The sequence below is a fragment of the Podarcis bocagei genome (assembly GCF_964188305.1).
Source record: "Podarcis bocagei genome assembly, chromosome: 3".
In the NCBI taxonomy this organism is placed as follows: Eukaryota; Metazoa; Chordata; class Lepidosauria; order Squamata; family Lacertidae; genus Podarcis; species Podarcis bocagei.
In genome coordinates this window covers 25999360-26020833 of record NC_138127.1, presented here as the reverse complement: position 1 = coordinate 26020833, position 21474 = coordinate 25999360, and the positions used below count along the sequence as shown (strand labels likewise).

General features: G+C 42.1%; 1 protein-coding gene across 5 annotated transcripts in view; it reads right to left on the bottom strand.

Moving 5' to 3' along the window:
- Positions 1-21474, bottom strand: part of TTK (TTK protein kinase) — a 42565-nt gene extending 21091 nt beyond the window's left edge. The window contains exons 1-8 of one of the 5 annotated variants that reach the window (XM_081187348.1): positions 21129-21474; positions 5763-5906; positions 4616-4841; positions 2870-2976; positions 2551-2694; positions 1788-1884; positions 1632-1698; positions 1446-1543 (exon numbers count right to left, since the gene is read on the bottom strand). In XM_081187348.1, the coding sequence (XP_081043474.1) occupies positions 1446-1543; positions 1632-1698; positions 1788-1884; positions 2551-2694; positions 2870-2976; positions 4616-4841; positions 5763-5906; positions 21129-21216 (971 nt within the window). In that variant the 5' untranslated portion in view covers positions 21217-21474. The other 4 variants (XM_081187349.1, XM_081187350.1, XM_081187352.1 and 1 more) reach the window with 4 other exon arrangements.

Genomic DNA, 21474 nt, shown 5'->3' with positions numbered 1-21474 from the left:
GTTTTTTTTTATGTGAGAAGATGAAAAAGTGTAGTTTTCTCTGCCAACTGCGAAGTTGGGTTGAGGGGATCCAGATTGGGAGGGTTTGGAATAGGTAGGTTAGTTTTGGGAGTGTGATCATTTTGATCATGGCTATTTTGTCTGAGAGAAATGTTGTCATTATTAAGAACAAACCCCAAATGGCGTACAACAAATCAGAAGACCCCAGTAGGGATGTAAAAGCAAAGCTTGTGAAACTCTAATGATTTGAAATGTGGGAGAAAGAGCATCTGTCAGGCTAAACATAAACTTACGGTAGATAATAAATGTTCAGAACTAAACCTCTCAAATTCACACAGAGACAGACACAGTGCAGTCTCAGCTACTAGCACTAGCTGTCCCACGCATGCATCAACCACATGTTACAGGTAGCTGCTTGCAGTTTAAAATATTTTCTACATTTTATTTAAAGCTGCTGCTATTGGTTGGTCAACAAAGGGGCTTGGAACCCCACTATTAACCATCAGCTGCAGGATTCCCCTTTACACTATGGTTACCAGATGTTTTTCAATGAATCCGGGGACATTTTCAACTTCAATGGATTTTGTCAGGCGACTGATTTATAAATCCGGGGACTGTCCCCAGGAAACAAGGATGTCTGGTAACCTTACTTTACACCTGCCCTTCAGAGAGGATGCAAATATGTGGTTTTTAGCGGATGTTGGCAGTAGAGTCCTATTAAGCAGTAGCTGCAAGAGCTACCAACTCTCCTCTGCAGAAAAGTGAGGTGGGAAAAATGCTTCCCATCCTAACCAGCTCAGCTTATTTCATACTTTGGAGCTTGGAAGGGGATAAGGAATTCTACCAAGACAATCCATGCCCCACCTGTGCAGTTCAGAATTGGGAGGAATAATTTTCACTGCTGACACTCAGAGCTTTAGCCTTCTTAAACGCATCTATTGTTTGCCACTAAGAAGAAAGCCACAAAGCAATTCAAAACCAAGTAAAACAATTAAAATTATAAAAATTGCATAACTACTGGAATACAATTAAATTAGTGCTGCTAAAAATCCTGGGAAAACAAAAATGTCTTTTGCCCAGCCCCCAAATGATGACAGCTAGTGCTAGGCAGAGAGCATTCCATAAATCAGAGTTGTTTACTATGGGGAACATAACGGTTGAAAATCTGTATATGGACTATTTGTTTTCTTGAGTAGACTAATAAATGACTTAGTAAAACCGTCATCCTTCCTTTTGGCTGGTTGTTGGGCGTGCATAGATCAGTACATACTGGCCATTATTCTCAATGGAAATCTCTGGTGTACATCCTATATAATGATACATCTACCCCTCCATTCCCTTTTGCAGTGAGCCACAAGTTCACGCACCAGAATAATGGACTGTGCTTTATATCTTTGTTCAATCAACAGTTACTTAAGTGTTTGTGAGTTTAAAAGGGACTGTACCTCTTTGCAATACTAGCTGCACATGGAATATCCATCCCCACAGAGTCATCCTCATCATCACTTACTAATCTGAAAGGAACTCTTCCAAACGGACGCATCTAAAAATGGAAATGGAAGTGGAAGTAGAACTCAACTCAATTGCAAAAAATCAAGTACAAGAATACACAAACGTTTAAACAGGCCTACCTTGTTAGACTTATTTAATTGCTTCAATGGTTTGCGTTCACTTTCCTGAGGAGAATACTTTTTCTCCCTGAAAAAAAGAGTTGGACAGTTCTAATTGTACCACAGCACTTGGAAATAAAATAAAAAGAATTCCACACAATATTTGGATTTACTTACCCATGGCAAGAACTATGAGTACTGGCAGAAATCTCATTAGAATCAACATTTATTTTCCTATTCAGGAAGTTTCCAGCTTCATTATGAGAGTTTAGAGCTGTAAACATGTAATTTATTAAGAGAAAAAAATAAACATTTTAGTTGTTTAAATACCAAAAGTTGGGTATTTGATTTACAACATGGAGAACAATGCAGGCTTTATATACCTTTTAACCACACTGTGGTGATCTTTAAGGAGTTTATTTTCCCAATACAACAAGGATTAGATTGAATACAACACTTGAATGAATGTCTATGTTATATTGATCATGACTCCAAACTTAACATAGAAAGATTATATTCTCCCACCTTCTATCTTGAACTGGTTGGAAAAGCGAAGGACTGATGGTGGCTTGACTCTGTGCATGTGTGCTTGGATTCAAGTGTGAAAGGTAAGAAATATGGCACACGGGAGGGAGGAAACAGGATATATGGAGATAGGGCAGGAAAGTGGGAAGCCAGGCTCATGGGAGGAGGAGCCTTTTAATTTCAACAAAATGGACCAGATTCAACTAAATTTGCAGGACACAGCACACCAAGTTCCAGGAGTGCAAAGGGGCTTTTCCTCCTTTCCTCCCCCAAGCCCCCTCCCATCGGCTTGGGGGGGGAGGGGCTAGCAGAACACTAAGCATGCAGTAGCAGAAGAGGGGAGAACTGCTTATGCTGATATACGATCACCTTAGTGCAACAGTCAATTTCACCCTATAGTCTGCTTCAGACTCACCTGTCAAATTCTCTTTGTCTTCAACCGAAAGTAGCTGCTTTCTTTGTAAACTTAAGTTTCTTACAGCAATTTCCAACATTTCTACTGGAAGTGCTCCAACTTCTGCAGCTTTTTCAAGCAGCTGTTTAGCTTTTTTCAGATTTCCTAATTTAAAAAATACGAAATAATGAACTTTGTGCTAAAATGGGGTGTTTTGTGGGTATGACTTTTAAAAAAAAAAACAGTTATTAGCATTTTACAACCATTATCCAGGATAGGAAATGTGGTCAGTAACAAAGCTTAGCCATGCCAAATTTTGAGTAAATCTGTATCCACATACCTTGAGAGAGTTCAAATTGTGCAAAAGCCACATGAACAAAAGAAAATTTACTGCAGGTTAGTCTGGCAAGATGAAACTGATCGCGTGCCTCTTCTGGGTCTCCAGTGCTGCAAAGAAAGAATAGTTTGAAGCAAGTGTTTCAATCATTCACCTCACACATGCATGCAAATGATATTTGTTTACTGGGAAAGGGTGATGCCACCTAAATTTTGCAGTGCTTACAAATTAGCTCAAAGAAAATTAAATTGCTTTCAACCAGAGGTTAGTATGCATCACAATACATACTGTACAGCAAACGAGGTAGCCTGCAAATCATCTGTACTCACTCTTTCCAGTCAAAAATCCCATCCTGGGTGCACTCTTCCTTGCAGAATTTAGACAGCGGTAGTCCTATACCATAGTCCTTCTTTTACACTGTTTACTGCTGGTATTAGGGAAAAATGCCTTCCACTAGCAAGCTCCGCTCCCTCAAAATATCTTAAATGTTACGTAAATACATGAAGGAATCCACCTTCCAGGTGTGGTCCAGACACATTTTATTTAGTGTTCACAATAAGAAAATCAAATTTTCAATATTACTTTATCTTCCCAATGCACAAAGAACTGCAATTCCAAAAGATGGGAACCTCATATATTGTCTATTGAACAAATGCTGACTGTGCCTCCATTTCTAGAGGCATTAGATATATATTCATATATTCAGTCCTAAGCATCAAAGCAATTACTGTATTTTTCCATGGCTAAGATGGCCCCTCGTGTAAGACAACCCCTATTTTTTTGAACCCTAAATTAAGAAATCAAAACTTTAAACACCCGAGATCGCCTGAAGCTGTTGAGCTTGTTCACCCAAAAAATCTACCGGTGGTGTGGAGGAATCAGGTGGTGCTTGGCTTCCCTGCCTGCTCCTGGGTGTGGAGCACCGCTGCTGAGGCACATAGGCAGACAAGGCAAGGCAGTGGGCAATAGCTAGCAATAGGGAGCGGGAAAAGGAACCACCTTCCTGGCCGCCTGCTTAAGCGGAGACACCAAGGAGGTGATGTGACTGCTGGAGCACAGTGTCAACATCAACTACACCACACCACCCTAGGCATCCTACAATAATGGTGTATTTGCCTTAAACAAAAAACATTGTCTTATACACGGAAAAATACGATATGTAATATCAACAACTGACGTATGATTTTTTTCCTTTTAACGTGGGTATCATAACAATTACAAACAAATATCAAACACTGGGAGTGTATAAAATGTATACAATAATCTTCAGGGACAGTATCAGGTAAGTATAACCAAAATAAAATGTTTTATGTTGCAAATTCAGGAAATGGGGATATAAAAAAGGCACATAAGAAGAAAAGACACAAAGAAATCACGACACTTCAACTTAACCAGGTTGTTATAAATGCCAGTGGCGGAGACCAACTATGTTCTTGGATATTGACATAGGTCACAAAATCAAACCAGACGGAAATAAACTTCTGTTCTACATTGAACTCTGGGTACTTCTAATTAAAATGTTAACTTTTCCACTGATACACTATCCCATGCCTTTCTGTGCCATATCAGCTCCAGCAATATCTCCCCAATCCTTGCAATCATGAGTCATACAGTGGTCAATAAATGTCCAACTAGCTCCCTATTGTAAGCAACAGAATCATCTTCCATACAAAGATTAAGGAGTTGTAGTTGCAGTGAGGGTAAAAGACAAATGTTGAAACTTTCTGTTTGCCAGATATGAATACTTACGCATTCAGTTCTGCAAATCTAACCAAGATGCGAGCATAGCTTTCATTCTGATGGTATTTTTCTGCAGACAATGATGCAACTGCTTGCCTGTAACAACCAATCAGTCTATTTAACAAGCTGATGTCAGCCTGAGGAGTGCACTTAGCCTCCAGTTTAAGCAAATGATTTAACCAATCTTCAGGATTATTTGCAGTCATCATAATCTGATTAACTGTTCCAGAGTTATCTAAAAAAAACCAAGAGAAAAGCATTGTTAAGATTTTTGTTATAAAGAACAAGATGCAGTATTGTCTACAAACAGCTAAAGGAACCATTAAAACAACACACGTTTTAGTTTCTTTTTGTTCCAACATTTTGATTCATCACTCTAGGAGTGGCCAGGCCTTCTGACCTAGAATGGGCAAACCTACCTTTTGTTTTGAAAGGCACCGCAGCAAGCAACAAACAACAACAGAAATTATACAACACCAAAATGTCAGTTGTGTTCCACTTGCCAAAAGTGTTCTTATTTTCCACATGCCATGGCACAAGCCATCTAGTGGCATGGACTTGAAGTGGCTTCACAGAACTGAGTTGCAGGAAGGATTTAAGAAGGGTGCTAGCAAACCAAATGAAATAAACAATTATCCAAGTCTTAAAAAGCACCAAGCTTCTCTGCAAATATGATCACTAGAGACACAAAAATTCTGATAAAATAATCTCAGCAAAACAGAACAATGGAAACCCCTTTGAAGTCTGCGCAGAAGGGGAAATACTCTTAAAATTGGAGCATTTCTCCCACATCAGAAAAAGAAGTGTATTCAAAGTGCTGAGGGAGCCACTTTGAGTTCAAACTGTTTCCTCAGGAAAGAAATAAAAATGCTCCTTTTTAAAAAAGAAGCTCCTCATCCCCCCCCCCCAAATTGCCAAGTCCCTTGTGAAGCACTTCTCAAATACCCAGCAACTAGCTAATTGTTAAGCGTTTAGGAAGCAACTTGCAAGAAGCAAGTTGCAAGTTGTGTGGTCAGCGTGCCCCAAGCAGCAATCACAGAGCTTCCAAAGTGGTTTGTGCAGCATTTCAGAAACATCTGGTTGTCGGACACTTTGGAAGAACTGCATAAAGGGCTTTGAAAGCACTACTAATCAGCAGTCACAAAATACTACATACCTGTTGTATCCACTGATGCCTTCGTGATGTTAAGCTCAGCTGTAGTATTGTCGTCATTTTTATATTTGCTTTTCAGGTCTTGAACCCTACTCATAATAGAAGCAACAAACATACCATTTTCACTTAAATCTTCTTCCTGCATTTCTAGAAAAAGAAAAGTCAGTGTTGAATACAAAAGGTAACAAATGTTACCTAATGCTATTTATATTGCTGTAGGGTCTTCTTACAATCAAATAGCATATAATTTTTGTTAAATAATTTTTTTAATTATTTCAATGAAAGAGAAATACAGTAAATCCACAATTTATGCAAGTGTTATGTTCTGGGATTGCGCCTAAAGACAAAATTGTGTATAGTCAAAACACATTGGGTTCAACTATGCCCCTCTTTTCTTCCCACCTCTCTTATCCCCCAACCTTATACTGTATACAATATTAACTCTCACATCAAATATAACTGATCTGTAAAATGGACTTTATGGTCTGAAAATAGAGACAATGTATGTACTTTTACACCTTTAAATTGGTGTAAAGCAAGCTGGTGTAGAGCCAGTGTAAAGTTACATGAGATCCAAATCCCACTTAGCAGCATACAGTGGTACCTCAGGTTACATATGCTTCAGGTTACAGACTCCGCTAACCCAGAAATAGTGCTTCAGGTTAAGAACTTTGCTTCAGGATGAGAACAGAAATCGGGCCCCGGAGGCGCGGCAGCAGAAGGAGGCCCCATTAGCTAAAGTTAACTGTTCAGGTTAAGAACAGTTTCAGGTTAAGTACGGACCTCTGGAACGAATTAAGTACTTAACCTGAGGTACCACTGTATATGCTACTGTTCTACCTAAGACTGGCAGAGGGAAGACAAGTATTTAAACTAGTGTTTTATGCTGGGTTGCCAAGCCACATCAGGTTCAGCTGAGCATGTTACACCCACATATATTTAGCTGAGCTGGGATTGGGAACATAATGCCAAATAAGCCAGAAATCAACTGGATGAGCCAGAGGCCCACTGCATCTCGGTGGATCTTGCCATGCCACGCAATTGCTCTCTCAAGCTTCTACCCTAATCATATACATTTAGAGGGGGAAATCAAGTGACTCAATAGGACTTACTTTGAAGTAAATGCATTAGATTATGGGGGGGGGGGACCCATTAAGTAACTTGATGGGCAAGAACAGGTATTTGCCCTTTCCCTAGCTTAAAAAAAGCCAAAATCCTGTATATTCCCACAAAGCCAGTCAAGCAACTCTTCTGAAGACGTGACACAATCACACATACATGTATGTGCCCGTTTGCTGTCAGTAATCTACTTGTGATATAGCAAGATGCAAACAGAGATTGCAACAGCTACAACCTGTTGAAATAGTGAAAGGCCACCCTAGAGAGTTGCCACATTTGTCCCACCCCAATCCACCCTTAAACTATTCCCATCCATACCTCTGGGGTGAAGCAAGTATTATACAACTTCCGTATGTATTCAGGTGGAAGACAAGGGAATCACATTTGAAATAATTTCTGTACAGTACTTCTATTAGCAAACCTTTGCAATATTTTGCTAAAAATCTCAAATTCTCTTCTTGCCAACAACCCTAGAGATTTATTTCAATTAAACAAAACACAGGGTCAAATTCAATGTCATTTGCACAGAAGGACTTCCCCGTCTTCTCTTCGCTTCTTCAGCCTCCTGCACCCTCCCCAAATCTGTTATAGAGGGTACCACAACCCTCTGGAGATATTGGGGTTATGCAGCAGGGCAGATTGTTTCCATTGCACGAATGGAAGTCCATTTCACTCACACAGAAACATTATTGGATACAACCCAGTGTTTTTTTCTGGGGGGACACAGGGGTATGCATACCCCTAAACATTTTGCATTTTGTGAATCTAAAGTTTGGCCACATTGAGGGGCAGTATTTCAATATTAGTAGGCAAATGAGAGTACCCCTAAACATTTTTTAAAAAGAAAAAAAGTACTGATACAACCCATAATCATTCCAGCATATTAATCATTTTCTCATTTTTCTCTAGATTGGAAATTCAACAGAATGGAATTGGCTTCTCTCTTCAACAATGGGTTTTCATTCCTGAATGAGCTATCACTACCATCATGGAGTACTTAATCTGCCACAAGCACCATGTATCTACAACCCAAAATAGCTCTGGCTCCTCCACCTTTTATTCTCCCATGAAATAACCTTGTGTTTTATTTTCTTGCAAGTATAACTGTCTTTAGACTGCTATGATTGGTATGCTTTCGAGACCTGCCATGATGCTCAACCCACTCTTGAAGCTCTCAGCTGGATGTCATCTTTTCAATCAATTATCCTGCAGTCCTACGCAGTGAAAACCTACTGCAGCCTGGGATAGCCACCCCCGTTCTTTGTTCCCCTACCAAATAGGTGTCCAAGAATAGCCTGAGAACACCTTGCTTTATCTGCCACTGAGGATGCTCCCTCACCTTCTCAGTGCCTATCAGCAAACCAGGGATAGGTAACAAGCCTTTCTCTCGTCTCGACTTTCCTTCCCTTTTCTTTCACTCATTATATCAGTCTCTCCCCCTCGATGATTCCCTCTGCTTCAGAGAAAGCTTCACCTCTAGTCTCATTGCAAATGTTTGCTTTACTTAATAAACACTTGCTTCCTCAAGTCTCAGCTCAGTTTCTGGAGCTTCCTGGAAAGCTTACAGGGATGCTGCCTATTTAGATCAAAGTTATTGCCAATTTGTCACAAATGGATTGTGAGTCTGTTGAGGCAGCTCTACTAGATAAGATAGTGGCCTCTTCTCCAGAAGGAATAGAGCAGTAACCTGCAGAAGGAAGAGACCAGATTAATTCCTCAATGACCACTGTAGTAGCGGGAAACTCACAAAATGTGAAACCAGGTTCAGAGAGGTTCAGTAGACCCATGCAGTGTTTCTCCTTACACCACTGGTTAAGACCATAGTGTTCCAGGGCAAAAGGTTACTTTTCCTACAGAATTAAGTTATATTTTATTGAAACCTTCTCCTATTGTGGGTTTTTAAGTGTGAGAAATTAAAGTTTATATAGCATTACCTTTTTGTCTTTAAATTGCTGTTCTCTATACAGCCTGCAAATGTAGAACTTGCTCAACAAATGTAAATTGTAAATATTTAAGTTGTTTGTCCTGTTTGCAAACAAAGTTCTTTCTATTTGGACCAAAACATCAAATTGTTTCTTCAATTAAACCTTGGTTATCAGGAAACAAAACTTCTAAAGCGCAAGATTTTACAACGAAAGGGTGTAAACAGGTTTGGATCACATTTTAGTGGCACAGTAGGCCAAGAACTGCTTAGCTCCTTAACATAAGCAAAATAACTGAGTTTCTATATTACGCCCTGAGGGCATCTGGGAATCAATTTCATCTGAGGCGTACCTGTGAACTGTGGCAAGACTCATCCTTAAGGGCAGGTGGTATCCGCCTTGCATATTTATATAAAAGGGAGTGTCAGAGGCACAGCTAGAGGCATTGCTTCATTCACAATATACCTTAGCACATCCTCCTTGAAGGCAACTTGTGAAAAACCTAAGAGGAGTTGTCTCTTGGTTTCCACATATTCAGAACTGAATGAAACTCATCCCTGATAGGGAGGGACTTGGTGCAAAATGATAGAAATGTATTGTTGGTATTATTGCCTCCAGTGATACTTAATCCTAATCAGTCTGATTTTCATTGTTAACCCTCTATTTAAATTGAAAAAATATATTACTATTATATTAGAAGAAGAGTTTGGATTTGATATCCCGCTTTATCACTACCCGAAGGAGTCTCAAAGCGGCTAACATTCTCCTTTCCCTTCCTCCCCCACAACAAACACTCTGTGAGGTGAGTGGGGCTGAGAGACTTCAGAGAAGTGTGACTGGCCCAAGGTCACCCAGTAGATGCATGTGGAGATGAGAGCCAGTGTGGTGTAGTGGTTAAGAGCGATAGACTTGTAATCTGGGGAACCGGGTTCGCGTCTCCGCTCCTCCACATGCAGCTACTGGGTGACCTTGATTAGGATTAAGTATCACTGGAGGCAATAATACCAACAGTACATTTCTATCATTTTGCACCAAGTCCCTCCCTATCAGGGATTATTTGCAAATCATTGACAAACATTGTACACAATCTCATTATGATTTGTTGCTTTAGATTTGTGAATTATGTATACTTCCCTCCTCTTTCTGCTATTTTTTTTTTTTTTTTGGCGGGGACAGGGAGAGAAATAATCCGGATGTAAGTACCAATAGACACCCCCAGGTATCAGACGACCCCTATTTTTTTAACCCAAAATTTAAAATTGATATTTTAAACATCAAACAGTACAACTTTGAGCATTTTCAGGGGAGGTCGCCCAAAGTTTAGGCTGCCATATTTCAAGAGTCTGCGCTCAAACCTAATCCTATATTGCCCGCAACCGAGCCTGGACCACCCACGCCAGATCCCAAACCCAGGGCCGTCCACACCAGAGCCAGAGCCCAAACCCCTGTGCATTCACCATCTGTGTATACAACCCAAAAATTTTGACTAAAGTTGCAAAGGAATTGCAATCACAAACCAAACAGACCAAAAAGCAATAAAGTAAAATGGGCCTGTCAAGCAAAATGTTCAACCAGAACTGTAACCCACCAAGCTAAATGGAGCCCATTAAGTCTGTATGGCAGCCTGGCAGGTTTCACACCAGAGGCTGGAGGCTTAACTGAGATGCTGGTGGACTGCTTTTATCGTGTTGTGTCACAAACTAGAATGACTATCATAAGATGTGAAGAGTTAGGAGGTGAATGGGAACATTCTCAGAAGATTCAACGGCCAAAGGATGATGAGATCCAAGTTTCAACTCTGGGATTTAGCCAAGAAATTCTGCTGTTGTAGGCAATATCCAGAGTGCAAAAGAGTTTAACATGTTGGCCAATCAAGGACTATGCTTAATTGCATCCAGGGAGGGAAGGGAATCTAACACATTCAAATAAAGAGCATCTTAACTGCATATTGAAGTGAAACAAATTGGAAATGCCAATAGTAAGTTCAAACATTCATTTTCTAACACAGATGCACACAAACCCGAAGAGCCATAAATCCTACATAATCTTGGGAGAATGATTTTAAATAATTATTTGAAATTAATCCTAAAGGAGCAAGATTACAGATAGCTAGTTTGAGACTTGCCCTTAATAGGTAAAGATTTCCCACGCTGTCACACAAGTAGAAGAGAATTAAGAAACAAGCACTGTGTTACACCAACACCAGACCCAGTGCCCCAAGTCTCACTTATGTGGGGGTGAGAGAAATTGCAATTACAATATCACAAAGTTATACAACTTCTCCCACTGGCAATCAAGAATTTTACTTGGTTTATGCCACTGATTAAACCAGATAATTTTTTATTTACCAAACCACTCCCGCACCTTCAAATGATCCCAGTATCTTGAACAAATATAGACTTGCAAGAGTTTGTAAACATGTAACCTCGTAAGCATGTAATTATAAGGTATTAGCCACATTTGCTGCAACAAAAAACTGCAATAAATAATCTTGTAGTATAAGCAGATATATTGTGGCATCGAGCTCCATGGACTAGTGCCCATTTTGACAGGTGTATGAAGTGCGTTCCTCAGTTGGCAAATGCATATTTCCATGGGTAGAGACTAGTAACCAGCTTACTCATATGTAAATGTGAATAGGTTTGGACTGCATAACAGCTATTTGTGAAGTTTTATTACCTATACTGTAAATTGCCCTGTGAACTTTTGAAGAATGGTGGTATATAAAGGTGTGAACTTTTGAAGAATGGTGGTATGTAAATTTAAAAAATAATACCAGCCACCACAATTAGTTTGGTTTCATCTGTGCAATGCTACTATATTTTAGGATAGCAACACTACTCAACACTACTCAAGCAACATCCTCAAAGCCTGTCAGTTGCATTTAGAGTGGAGCCTCGGATCCTTTGAACTCTTCTGACTATGAAGGCACTTATAATCTCTTCCTTCCTAGCCAACATTAAGTCCTGGTTTAAGGAGATGAATTCTTGTTTGATTTAAAAAATGCAGTGGCTCCAATTTGACCAAGAAAGAGTAGTTTATGGAGCTCATATTTTCATATGGTTGGGGGCAAAGGAGTTTGGTGATAGTGGAGAAATAGGCAAAGTGTTACTCCCTAATTAATTGTGGTTAGGGCTTTTTGTTTGCCCAGGTCTTAGTAATATACCGTATTTTTCGCCCCATAGGACGCACCTAGTGTTTTTTTTTGGGGGGGGGGAATAAAGAAAAAAATTATTTCCCCCCCAGAAGCCCGAGCTTCCCCAGCCCCCAGAACAGGCTGCTATCCACAAGCCGTGGGAGCCACGGCTAGCGGAGCACTGCGCTAAGCCCGAAGCTTGGGGCGTGCTGAGCTCAGCACGCCCCAAGCTTCTGGGTGCCGGCAAGGTCTCCGCTAGCTGTGGGAGAGCTGCGTCTCCCACGGCTAGCGGATAGCTTCCTGAAGCCTGGAGAGCGAGAGGGGTCGTGCGCACGAACCCCCCTCGCTCTCCAGGCTTCAGCGAAAGCCTGCACTCGCCCCATAGGACGCACACACATTTCCCCTTCATTTCTAGAGGGGGGAAAGTGCGTCCTATAGAGCGAAAAATATGGTAATTAACTTCCATGCTGACACTGCTACTTTGCATACGTTGCTTTGTTGCCAGTATTTTTTATTGCTGGACTATATTGTTAGCAACAACATGCTACTAATGGAAGGATGGGGCATATAAATCCTCTGATACAACATCGCATTTTAGAGATGTGACTTCAAGCTCAATTTTTAATTTCATCCAGGAAGACACGGATGAAAATAAACATCAAGTCCCCCGTCCCCAGCATGGGAATAAGACAAGGAAAAAACCCTATGTTTTATTTATTTAGTAGGGAAAAGGGCTGTAGCTCAGGAGATGAGTAACTAGATAACCTTTAGAAGGCATCTCAAGGCAGTCCTGTATAGAGAAGCTTGTTGATGTTTAATGTTTTATTATGTTTTTATATATGTTGGAAGCCACCCAAAGTGTGTGGGGCAACCCAGTAAGATGGGCAGGGTGCAAAAAATATTATTATTATATTATTAAGCACATGCTTTGCATGCAAAAGGTCCCAGGTTCAATCCGCATCATTTCAAGATAAGGAGCTGCAAAAGCCTGCTGTGTGAAACCGTGGAAGACAATACTGAATTAAATGGGTCAGTAGTCTGGCTTCCTATGTTCCCAGCAGGTAGCTGGTAGCTTCCTATGTTCCCAGCAGGACCAGATTTATGGTAGGTTTGATGAGGCCCCAAGATACTGAAGCTAATGGGGCCCTGTTGTCACTGTTTTTTGGGTTGAATATATCCTAAATGGTAATTTATGGACCTAATAGGTATCTAAAGCCATTTGCACATAACAAATTATGGACTGTACTTTTCCATGTGTAAGACTAGGTTTTTTTTACTAAAAAATAATGTTATTAAAATAATGTTATTAAGAAACCAGAAGCCTCTCTACTTGGAATAATAGGGCTGGAATTGCCCAAAAAAAGATGTTGGACTGTTTTTGCATGCCACAACTGCAGCAAGAATTTTGCTAGCCAAAAATTGGAAATTGCCAGAAATACCAACAGTGGAGGAATGGCAGATGAAGATGTTGGACTTTTTGGAGCTGGCCAACCTGACTGGAAGAATACGCGATCAGAAAGAGGAGGAACATCAAGAAGAATGGAAGAAATTTAAGGACTATTCAGCTGGATATTCTAATATAACATAAGTATAATTACTTGTAAGTACCACATTGGCCTAGGATTAAAATATGTTGAATTGTATAACATTATGGATTGAAAATATTATGAAAAGGAAGGAAGATAGTAATTTGAATAAGTTAATTTTATTGAAAAGTGGATATTGGAAAACTGCTACAATGAGATCTATTGAAATTCAGTTAGGAGGGATTTGAGGAAGTCACTTAACAATGGAAACTACCGGTAAATTGGGCTTCTAACAGTTAGGTGTTTATATGTTCGTTTTTATTTTTAATATTGCAATGTCTTTCCTTTTTGTGTGTTTTAAATTTGGAAAATCAATAAAAAAACCCTGGGGAAACAAAGAGGGGGTAGTCACACGGGGGCAATCTCGCCCCATTTTCTTAATTCTGGGTCGCCAAAAACAGGGGGCGTCTTATACATGGGGGCATGTTACACATGGAAAAATATGGTATTTAGTTGTTGAATTGAAATACAACTAAATATAATTATAATACTTATATATGGTATTATAGTAGTTTTTTCTTCCTTTAATGGGGGGGGGGGCAAGAGAGTAGGGCCCTAAGCTATAGCTTGTTTAGCTTATACGCAAATCCCGCACTGGTTCCCAGCACTGAGAGCGGCCAGTGGGGAGAAGCCACCAAGGGACCCCGCCTCCCAAGGTCAGCTCTCTTATATTGTATGTGGTCAGCTCACCCAAAGCCCAAGGGATGCTTCCTTGTGTAATATTCCCACACGGTCTCTCACCCGTCAGGGGAGAAAAGGCCGGGCGAGCAAGCAGGCAACGGAGGGCAGCCTCCTCACCAACGAGCCAGACACCCGCAAAGGCTAAACTGCCCCCGGACCCGGGGCGGGCGGGTAAGACGAGACTCACCGTTTGTTTTTGATTTTTCCATGCCTCCCAGGACGCTCCACGGAAAGGGGTGAGGGGGGAAATAACAGCTTTCCTCAGTTTAAATTCCGTCACCAACCGAAAACTGGCTCCTGATTGGCCGGTTCTGTAAACGCCAAAAAGATGCGCCCAGCTCCCGATTGGCGCGCCGTTTGATTGACGAGCCGGCGGGCCGCTTTCTTTCCCCCTCCACACACTCCGCCCGCCGCCGCCGGCTTCCTATGGGCTTGCGCAGAAGTGGACGCGAAAAGGGTTCGGCGGCCCTCGTGACGGGGAAAGCCGAAACGAAGCGAAACCTTGGAACTGGCAGAGCGCGCGCTGCAATGACGTAGAGAAAGCCCCGCCCCTCCCTGCCACCCGAGGGTCATTCCGCCCCAGCCAGTCCGTTCAATCCGACTCTGCGGGATGAGAGCGGCTGTGAGGGGTGACGTCATGGAAGGCGGGAGGCCCCGCCCCTTCTTGGGCACGTGAGGTAACAAAACAGGAGCGCCGCTGAGGCCGGAGGTGGCAGGGAAGCTCAGCGCGACAGTGGCAGCTAGTCTCCACGCGCCTTTAATGGCCATTGGGAGACTTGCGTCGTCGTCGTCCCCGCCCCGCCCCGCCACCCTCCGAGCTTTCTAGCTGCTTTCCAGCGCTGCTTAGGAGCAGCCTTGGCTGCCTCCCTTTGCACAAGGAAGATCATTGGTGGGGGTGGAAGACGACGACCCCAAAACTGACCCAAAGAATATGAAACGGACTTGACAGCGGAGTCTATGCAGGCCCCAGTGTTTTGACTTTATAAAGGAAATAAATTTGAGGAGGGGGAGATCAACAACAGATCTTGGGAGTCCAGCAGGAAATCAAAATTCTCACATTAAAATCTTAAGCTTCTCTCTTTACTTTATTGTTATTTTTCTTCTAAAAATGAAAAAGATCAGTCTGGACGTTTAAGGCTGCAGGCCTTAAACTTGAACTCAGTGGGAATTACTTCTCTCTCTGTGTGAGAGAGAGTACAAAATGATGTGCCGAAAGCCAAGTAGGTTACTGCTGTGGTGGAGTGAGTAGTTTGTGGAACCTGTTGCAACAAGACATTCACCATGTAATATCCAAAAGTGAGGTATTTCCCCATGGCAGCTCTAAACAGGTTTGTCTGCAAACAATTCCCATTTACTTCACTGGGGGCTTCCTTTCAAGCAAGTGTACAAATTGTTGAAGTCAGTAAGATCAACTGCATGTGTACATAGGTTGTGCAGTCTTTTAAGTAAAGGTGCAGGGGCGTTTGATGATATCAAACAAATAAGAATCATGTCATTAATATAAATACCTAGACAGCATCTTAGTTTGCAAGTGCAAAAGTTCTCTGGTGGCCACACTTGTGCATACCCCAAAACCACCTGATAAACCTCATAGCTTATTATACCCACAAATGTTCTGCTCTGTCTTTGTCCTGCATTTGTTATGCTATAGCAGCTCCTCCCTTGTGAGAAAAGCAGTGACAAACCTAGACAGCATCTTAAAAAGCAGAGACATCACCTGGCCGACAAAGGTCTGTATAGTTAAAGCTATGGTTTTCCTGGTAGTGATGTATGGAAGTGAGAGCTGGACCATAAAGAAGGCTGATTGCCGAATAATTGATGCTTTTGAATTATGGTGCTGGAGGAGACTCTTGAGAGTCCCATGGACTGAAAGAAGATCAAACGTATCCATTCTGAAGGAAAGCAGCCCTGAGTGCTCACTGGAAGGACAGATCGTGAAGCTGAGGCTCCAATACTTTGGCCACCTCATGAGAAGAGAAGACTCCCTGGAAAAGACCGTGATGTTGGGAAAGGTTGAGCGCACAAGGAGAAGGCGACGACAGAGGATGAGATGGTTGGACAGTGTTCTCGAAGCTACTAATGTGAGTTTGACCAAATTGCGGGAGGCAGTGGAAGACAGGAGTGCCTGGCGTGCTCTGGTCCATGGGGTCACGAAGAGTCGGACACGACTAAACGTCAACAAAAATCAACTAACTATAAATAAAGGTAAAGGGACCCCTGACCGTAGGTCCAGTCGCGGACGACTCTGGGGTTGCAGCGCTCATCTTGCTTTATTGGCCGAGGGAGCTGGTGTACAGTTTCCAGGTTATGTGGCCAGCATGACTAAGCCACTTGTGGCGAACCAGAGCAGCGCATGGAAACGCCGTTTACCTTCCCACCAGAGTGGTACCTATTTATCTACTTGCACTTTGACATGCTTTCGAACTGCTAGGTTGGCAGGAGCTGAGACCGAGCAATGGGAGTTCACCCCATTGCGGGGATTCGAACCACTGACTTTCGGATCGGCAAGCCCTAGGCTCAGTGGTTTAGACTACATTGCCACCCGCATCCCATAAATAGCAACTCACTAATTTTTATACCATAATATTTATTTATCTCATGTAATTATACAGTGCTTGATTGTAAAAAATACACACCCAAGAACCCTCAAAGTGGTTTACAAAGAGAGAAAATTGTCAGTAAAAACAACTCTTTAAAAACATTCAAAAAATAAAATCAGCAGTAAACTATGAACAAATTGAAACATACATTAGTATTTTACAGGCTGGGTAGGCTTTTCTAAACAAAAAGGTTTTTGGCGGGTGCCAAGAAGATGGCAATAGTTCCAGAGTTCAGGTGCCGCCACACTAAAATACTAATTTTTTACAAATATGGAATGGTGGTTATAATAGTGGTCATGTGGCCATATATGGGGTAAGGCAATCTCAGAGGTAAACAGGTCTCAAGTTGTTAAGGGCTTTACACCCATGAAACTTGGCCCAGTGCAGTTTTCTGAGCACAAGCATTATAGGCTGACAAGGAGATTCCAACTAAAACCGGATAACTTTTGGACAGTAAGAGCTGTTTGACAGTGGAACAGACTCCCATGAGCGGCAACGGACTGTACTTCATTGGAGGTTTTTAAGCAGAAGAAAGATAGCCATCTGTCATGGATGATTTAGTTGAGATTTCTGCATTGCAGGGGCTGGACTAGATGGCTGTCTGTGGTCCTTCCTGCTCTTGTGCTACAACTTTCTGGACTAACTACAGCTTCTGAATCAAGCGCAAGGGAAGCCCCACATAGAGCACATTGCAGTAATCCAGTCTTGAAGTAGACAACGCATGAACTGCTGTGGCCCAACTTCCCCAGCTGAGGAATGGTTGTATCAATTGCAGTTGGTAAAAGGCAAGTCTAGCCACAGAGGCTACCTGAGCCTCCAGTAACAGAGCTGGAACCAAAAGTGCCCCCAGACTGTGATCCTACTCTTTCAGGGGGAGTGCAACCTCGTCCAGGGTGGGCGTGACCAATTTCTTGGACATAGGAAATATTCCCTGACAGCGCCTCTGTCTTGCTAGGATTCTAGTTCAGCTTGGTTTTTCTCATTCATCTCACAACTGCATCCATGCACTGCCCCAGGGACTGTATAGCCTCTCCTAATTCAGATGTTAATACACATACCAGTCCAATACATTTTAATACAGTAAATAAAACACTAACCTATCTTAAAGGGACTTTTGCTAGTTAACTGGGTTTATAATGCACAGCCTAAAACCATTAATGTAAATACTTCCTTAAGGTTCTTAACAAGCTCTGGTAAACCATATTTTTAATAGATGTGTCTCCAAAGGAAACATAGAAGAATAATTCTGTCAGTATAAAAAGTTCAATTAACTGAATCATCCAGGTTACTATCCCTATTTCATTGCTGACAGATGACTGTGCTCTTATCACATAATGCTAAAAATTAAATCAAAGCCACTTACTTAGAGGAAGATTAGATGAATATTAATGTGAAAGTCAGGATACAGAATCATTCTTGCAAACAAGTACACACCTTAAGGTAGCTGACACACCTATTACGGTAGGTGTTGTAACAACAGCACACACCTGCAATGTGTGAGACAGTGAAGTGTTCAACTTGTTATGTGGAAAAGTGCTTTAGATTTGACCATACATGTTACTCTAATTTCAACATAACACCTAAGCATCACTTGGGCACATTTTTATGCTCAAGAGTCGACAAATGAATCTTGCAAAAGTATATTCACCACACCTAGTGTGTGTTAGATGTTGTGATAGCAATACTTTAAACAGATATTCAAACAACCTTTTTTAAAAAACGAATGCACTGTGTAAAATTACATGGCAAACAAAGTCTTGTGTGTCTGTCATGAATTTATCAGTAATTTGTCAATACTGTACTGTAGTTGGTTTATCTGCAATATTAAATAAGACTGTGAGCATAGCCTATATGTGATGCAAGGGAGGCAAGTCATACCTACCTTCTTCAACTATATTTTTCCTGTGCTCTTTGCCCCACTTCCCATCTTCAGCTGCCCATGATACAAATATAGATAGCACAACCACATTGAGGCCATCTCAGTGATAGCCTCGAGAATGTAGACCTCTCAAGAGAGGTGCCTCTAGTACCATATTTTTACAGCTTCTGTTGGTTGCTAAATATGTGCTTCTTTACTCTGGCCTTTGCAAATTGATTAATTGGTTTTACAGGGACCATTGTTTTCCTTTGGGAGTCCTCCCCGCTACCTTTTCAGTCTTTCTACTTCTCTCCTGCCTTTCAGTGACTAACTAGAAGAGCAGGGATGCAAAGAACGACCCCTTTCTGAGTGCTACTCATCTAGCATTACTGGGGTGAGGGAATAAGCGGGCAGTCCAAACATATGCAACTCTCTCAACTGTTCCTCATAAGGCTTGGCTTCCAAACCCTTGAGCCTCTTGGTCGCCCTGGTCTGCATGCATTCCAGCGTGTTAATATATTTCTTAAATTGTGGTGCCCAGAACTGGACGCAAAATTTGAGGTGTGCTCTGACCAAGGCAGAATAGAGTGGTACTATTGCTTCCTTTGATGCAGCCTAGAATAGCATTCACTTTTTTTGCTGCTGCATCAAATTGTTGATTCATGTTAAGCTTGGGATCTACTAAGATCCCTAGATCCTTTTCACATGTACTGCTGACAAGCCAGGTGTCTTCCATCGTAAACTGGTGCAGCTGGATATTCCTGTCTAAGTGTAGAACCTGACATTTGTCCCTATTAAAATTCATTTTATTAGTTTGGGCCCAGTTCTTCAGTCAACAGATTGAAGGGCATCTTGAATCCCCCACTCTGTCTTAGCTATCCCTCCCAGTTTAGTCATCTGCAGATTTAATGAGCACCCCCTCAATTCCTTCGTTCAGGTCATTTATGAAGATGTTAAACAACAACGGTCCCAAGACAGCACCCTGTGGTGCCCCACTTGTCAGTTTTTCCCCAAGATGATAAGGAACCATTATTGAGTACTCTCTGGGTTCAGTCAGTAAACCAGCTACAAATCCACCTAACAGCTACCTCATCTAGCCCACATTTTACCAGCTTCTCTGCAAGAATATTATGGGGGACTTTGTCAAAAGTGTTGCTGAAATCAATATACACTACGTCCACAGCATTCCCCTAATCCACCAAGCTTGTAACTTTATCAAAAAAAGAAGTTAGATTTGTCTGGCATGACTTGTTTTTGAGAAACCCATGCTGGGTCTTAGTAATCACAGCATCCTTTCCTAAGTGCTCAAAGGCTGTTTAATTATCTGTTCTAGGACCTTTCCTGGTATCATTGTCAAGCTCACCGGTTGGTAGTTACCTAGGTCTTCTTTCCCGCCCTTTTTGAAGATAGGGACAATATCTGCCCACCTCCAGTCTGCAAAGACCTCACCTGTTCTCCAGGAATTCTCATAGATAATAGACAGGCTCTGAGATTACATCCACAAGCTCCTTTAGTAGCCTTGGATGCAGCTCATCAGACCCTGGAGATCTGAATTCATTTAAAGTAGCTACCGGTAAGTGTTCCCTTACAACCTCTTTTCATGTCTTGGGCTCCAGCTTCCTCCTTCCATCATGTATTCTGTTTATCACCAGGTTGAACACTGCTTTCTTTTTGGGCGAAGTAGGTGTTGAGCGATGGGACGCGGGTGGCGCTGTGGGTAAAAGCCTCAGCGCCTAGGGCTTGCCGATCGAAAGGTCGGCGGTTCGAATCCCCGCGGCGGGGTGCGCTCCCGTTGCTCGGTCCCAGTGCCTGCCAACCTAGCAGTTCGAAAGCACCCCCGGGTGCAAGTAGATAAATAGGGACCACTTACTGGCGGGAAGGTAAACGGCGTTTCCATGTGCTGCGCTGGCTCGCCAGATGCAGCTTTGTCACGCTGGCCACGTGACCCGGAAGTGTCTCCGGACAGCGCTGGGCCCCGGCCTCTTAAGTGAGATGGGCGCACAACCCTAGAGTCTGTCAAGACTGGCCCGTACGGGCAGGGGTACCTTTACCTTTAGGTGTTGAGCAGTTCTGACTTCTCTCTGTTACGAAGTAGCATTTCTCCATCTTCTCTATGCAGAGAACCTACCACTTGCTTGTATTTCCTCTTGTTTCAAACATAGCTGAAGAAATCTTTTTAAATTATTTTTAACCTTTCTTGCAAGCTTGAGATCATTCTGAGCTTTGGCCCGCCTGCCCGACTTCTCCCTGCAACTGTGGCTACTTTTGTATACTCCTCCTTCATGATTTCCCCCTTCTTCCACTTCTTATATCTTCGCTCATCTCTAAGCTCCTTATACAGCCACTCCGGTTTCTTTAGATGCCTCCCACTTTTCATTCTTGTTGATATTGCATGCATTTGTGCCTTCAAAATTTTACCTTTAAGAAACTCCCATCCCCCTTGGACTCCCTTCTGAGTATTTCTGACCATGGGATCTCACCCAGTAGTTCTTTGCCTTCTTAAAGTCCAGAGTGCATGTCCAACTACACTCAACTTTCCCTTGCCACTGTATCATGAAATCAGGAGGTCATGATCACTTCCTCCCAAGTTCCCCAGTACCTCCACTTCATCAATCAGTTACTCCCTGTTGGTGAGGACCAGGTTCAAGTTAGATGATCCTCTTGTTGCTCCTTCCACCTTCTGGGAAATGAAACTGACATCAGGGCAATAGAGGAATTTGTTGAACCTTACATTTTTGGCAGAGTTTGAGTCTCAATAGATATCAAGGGAGTTGAAGTCTCCCATGACTACAGTATCTCTCCTTTTTGAATGC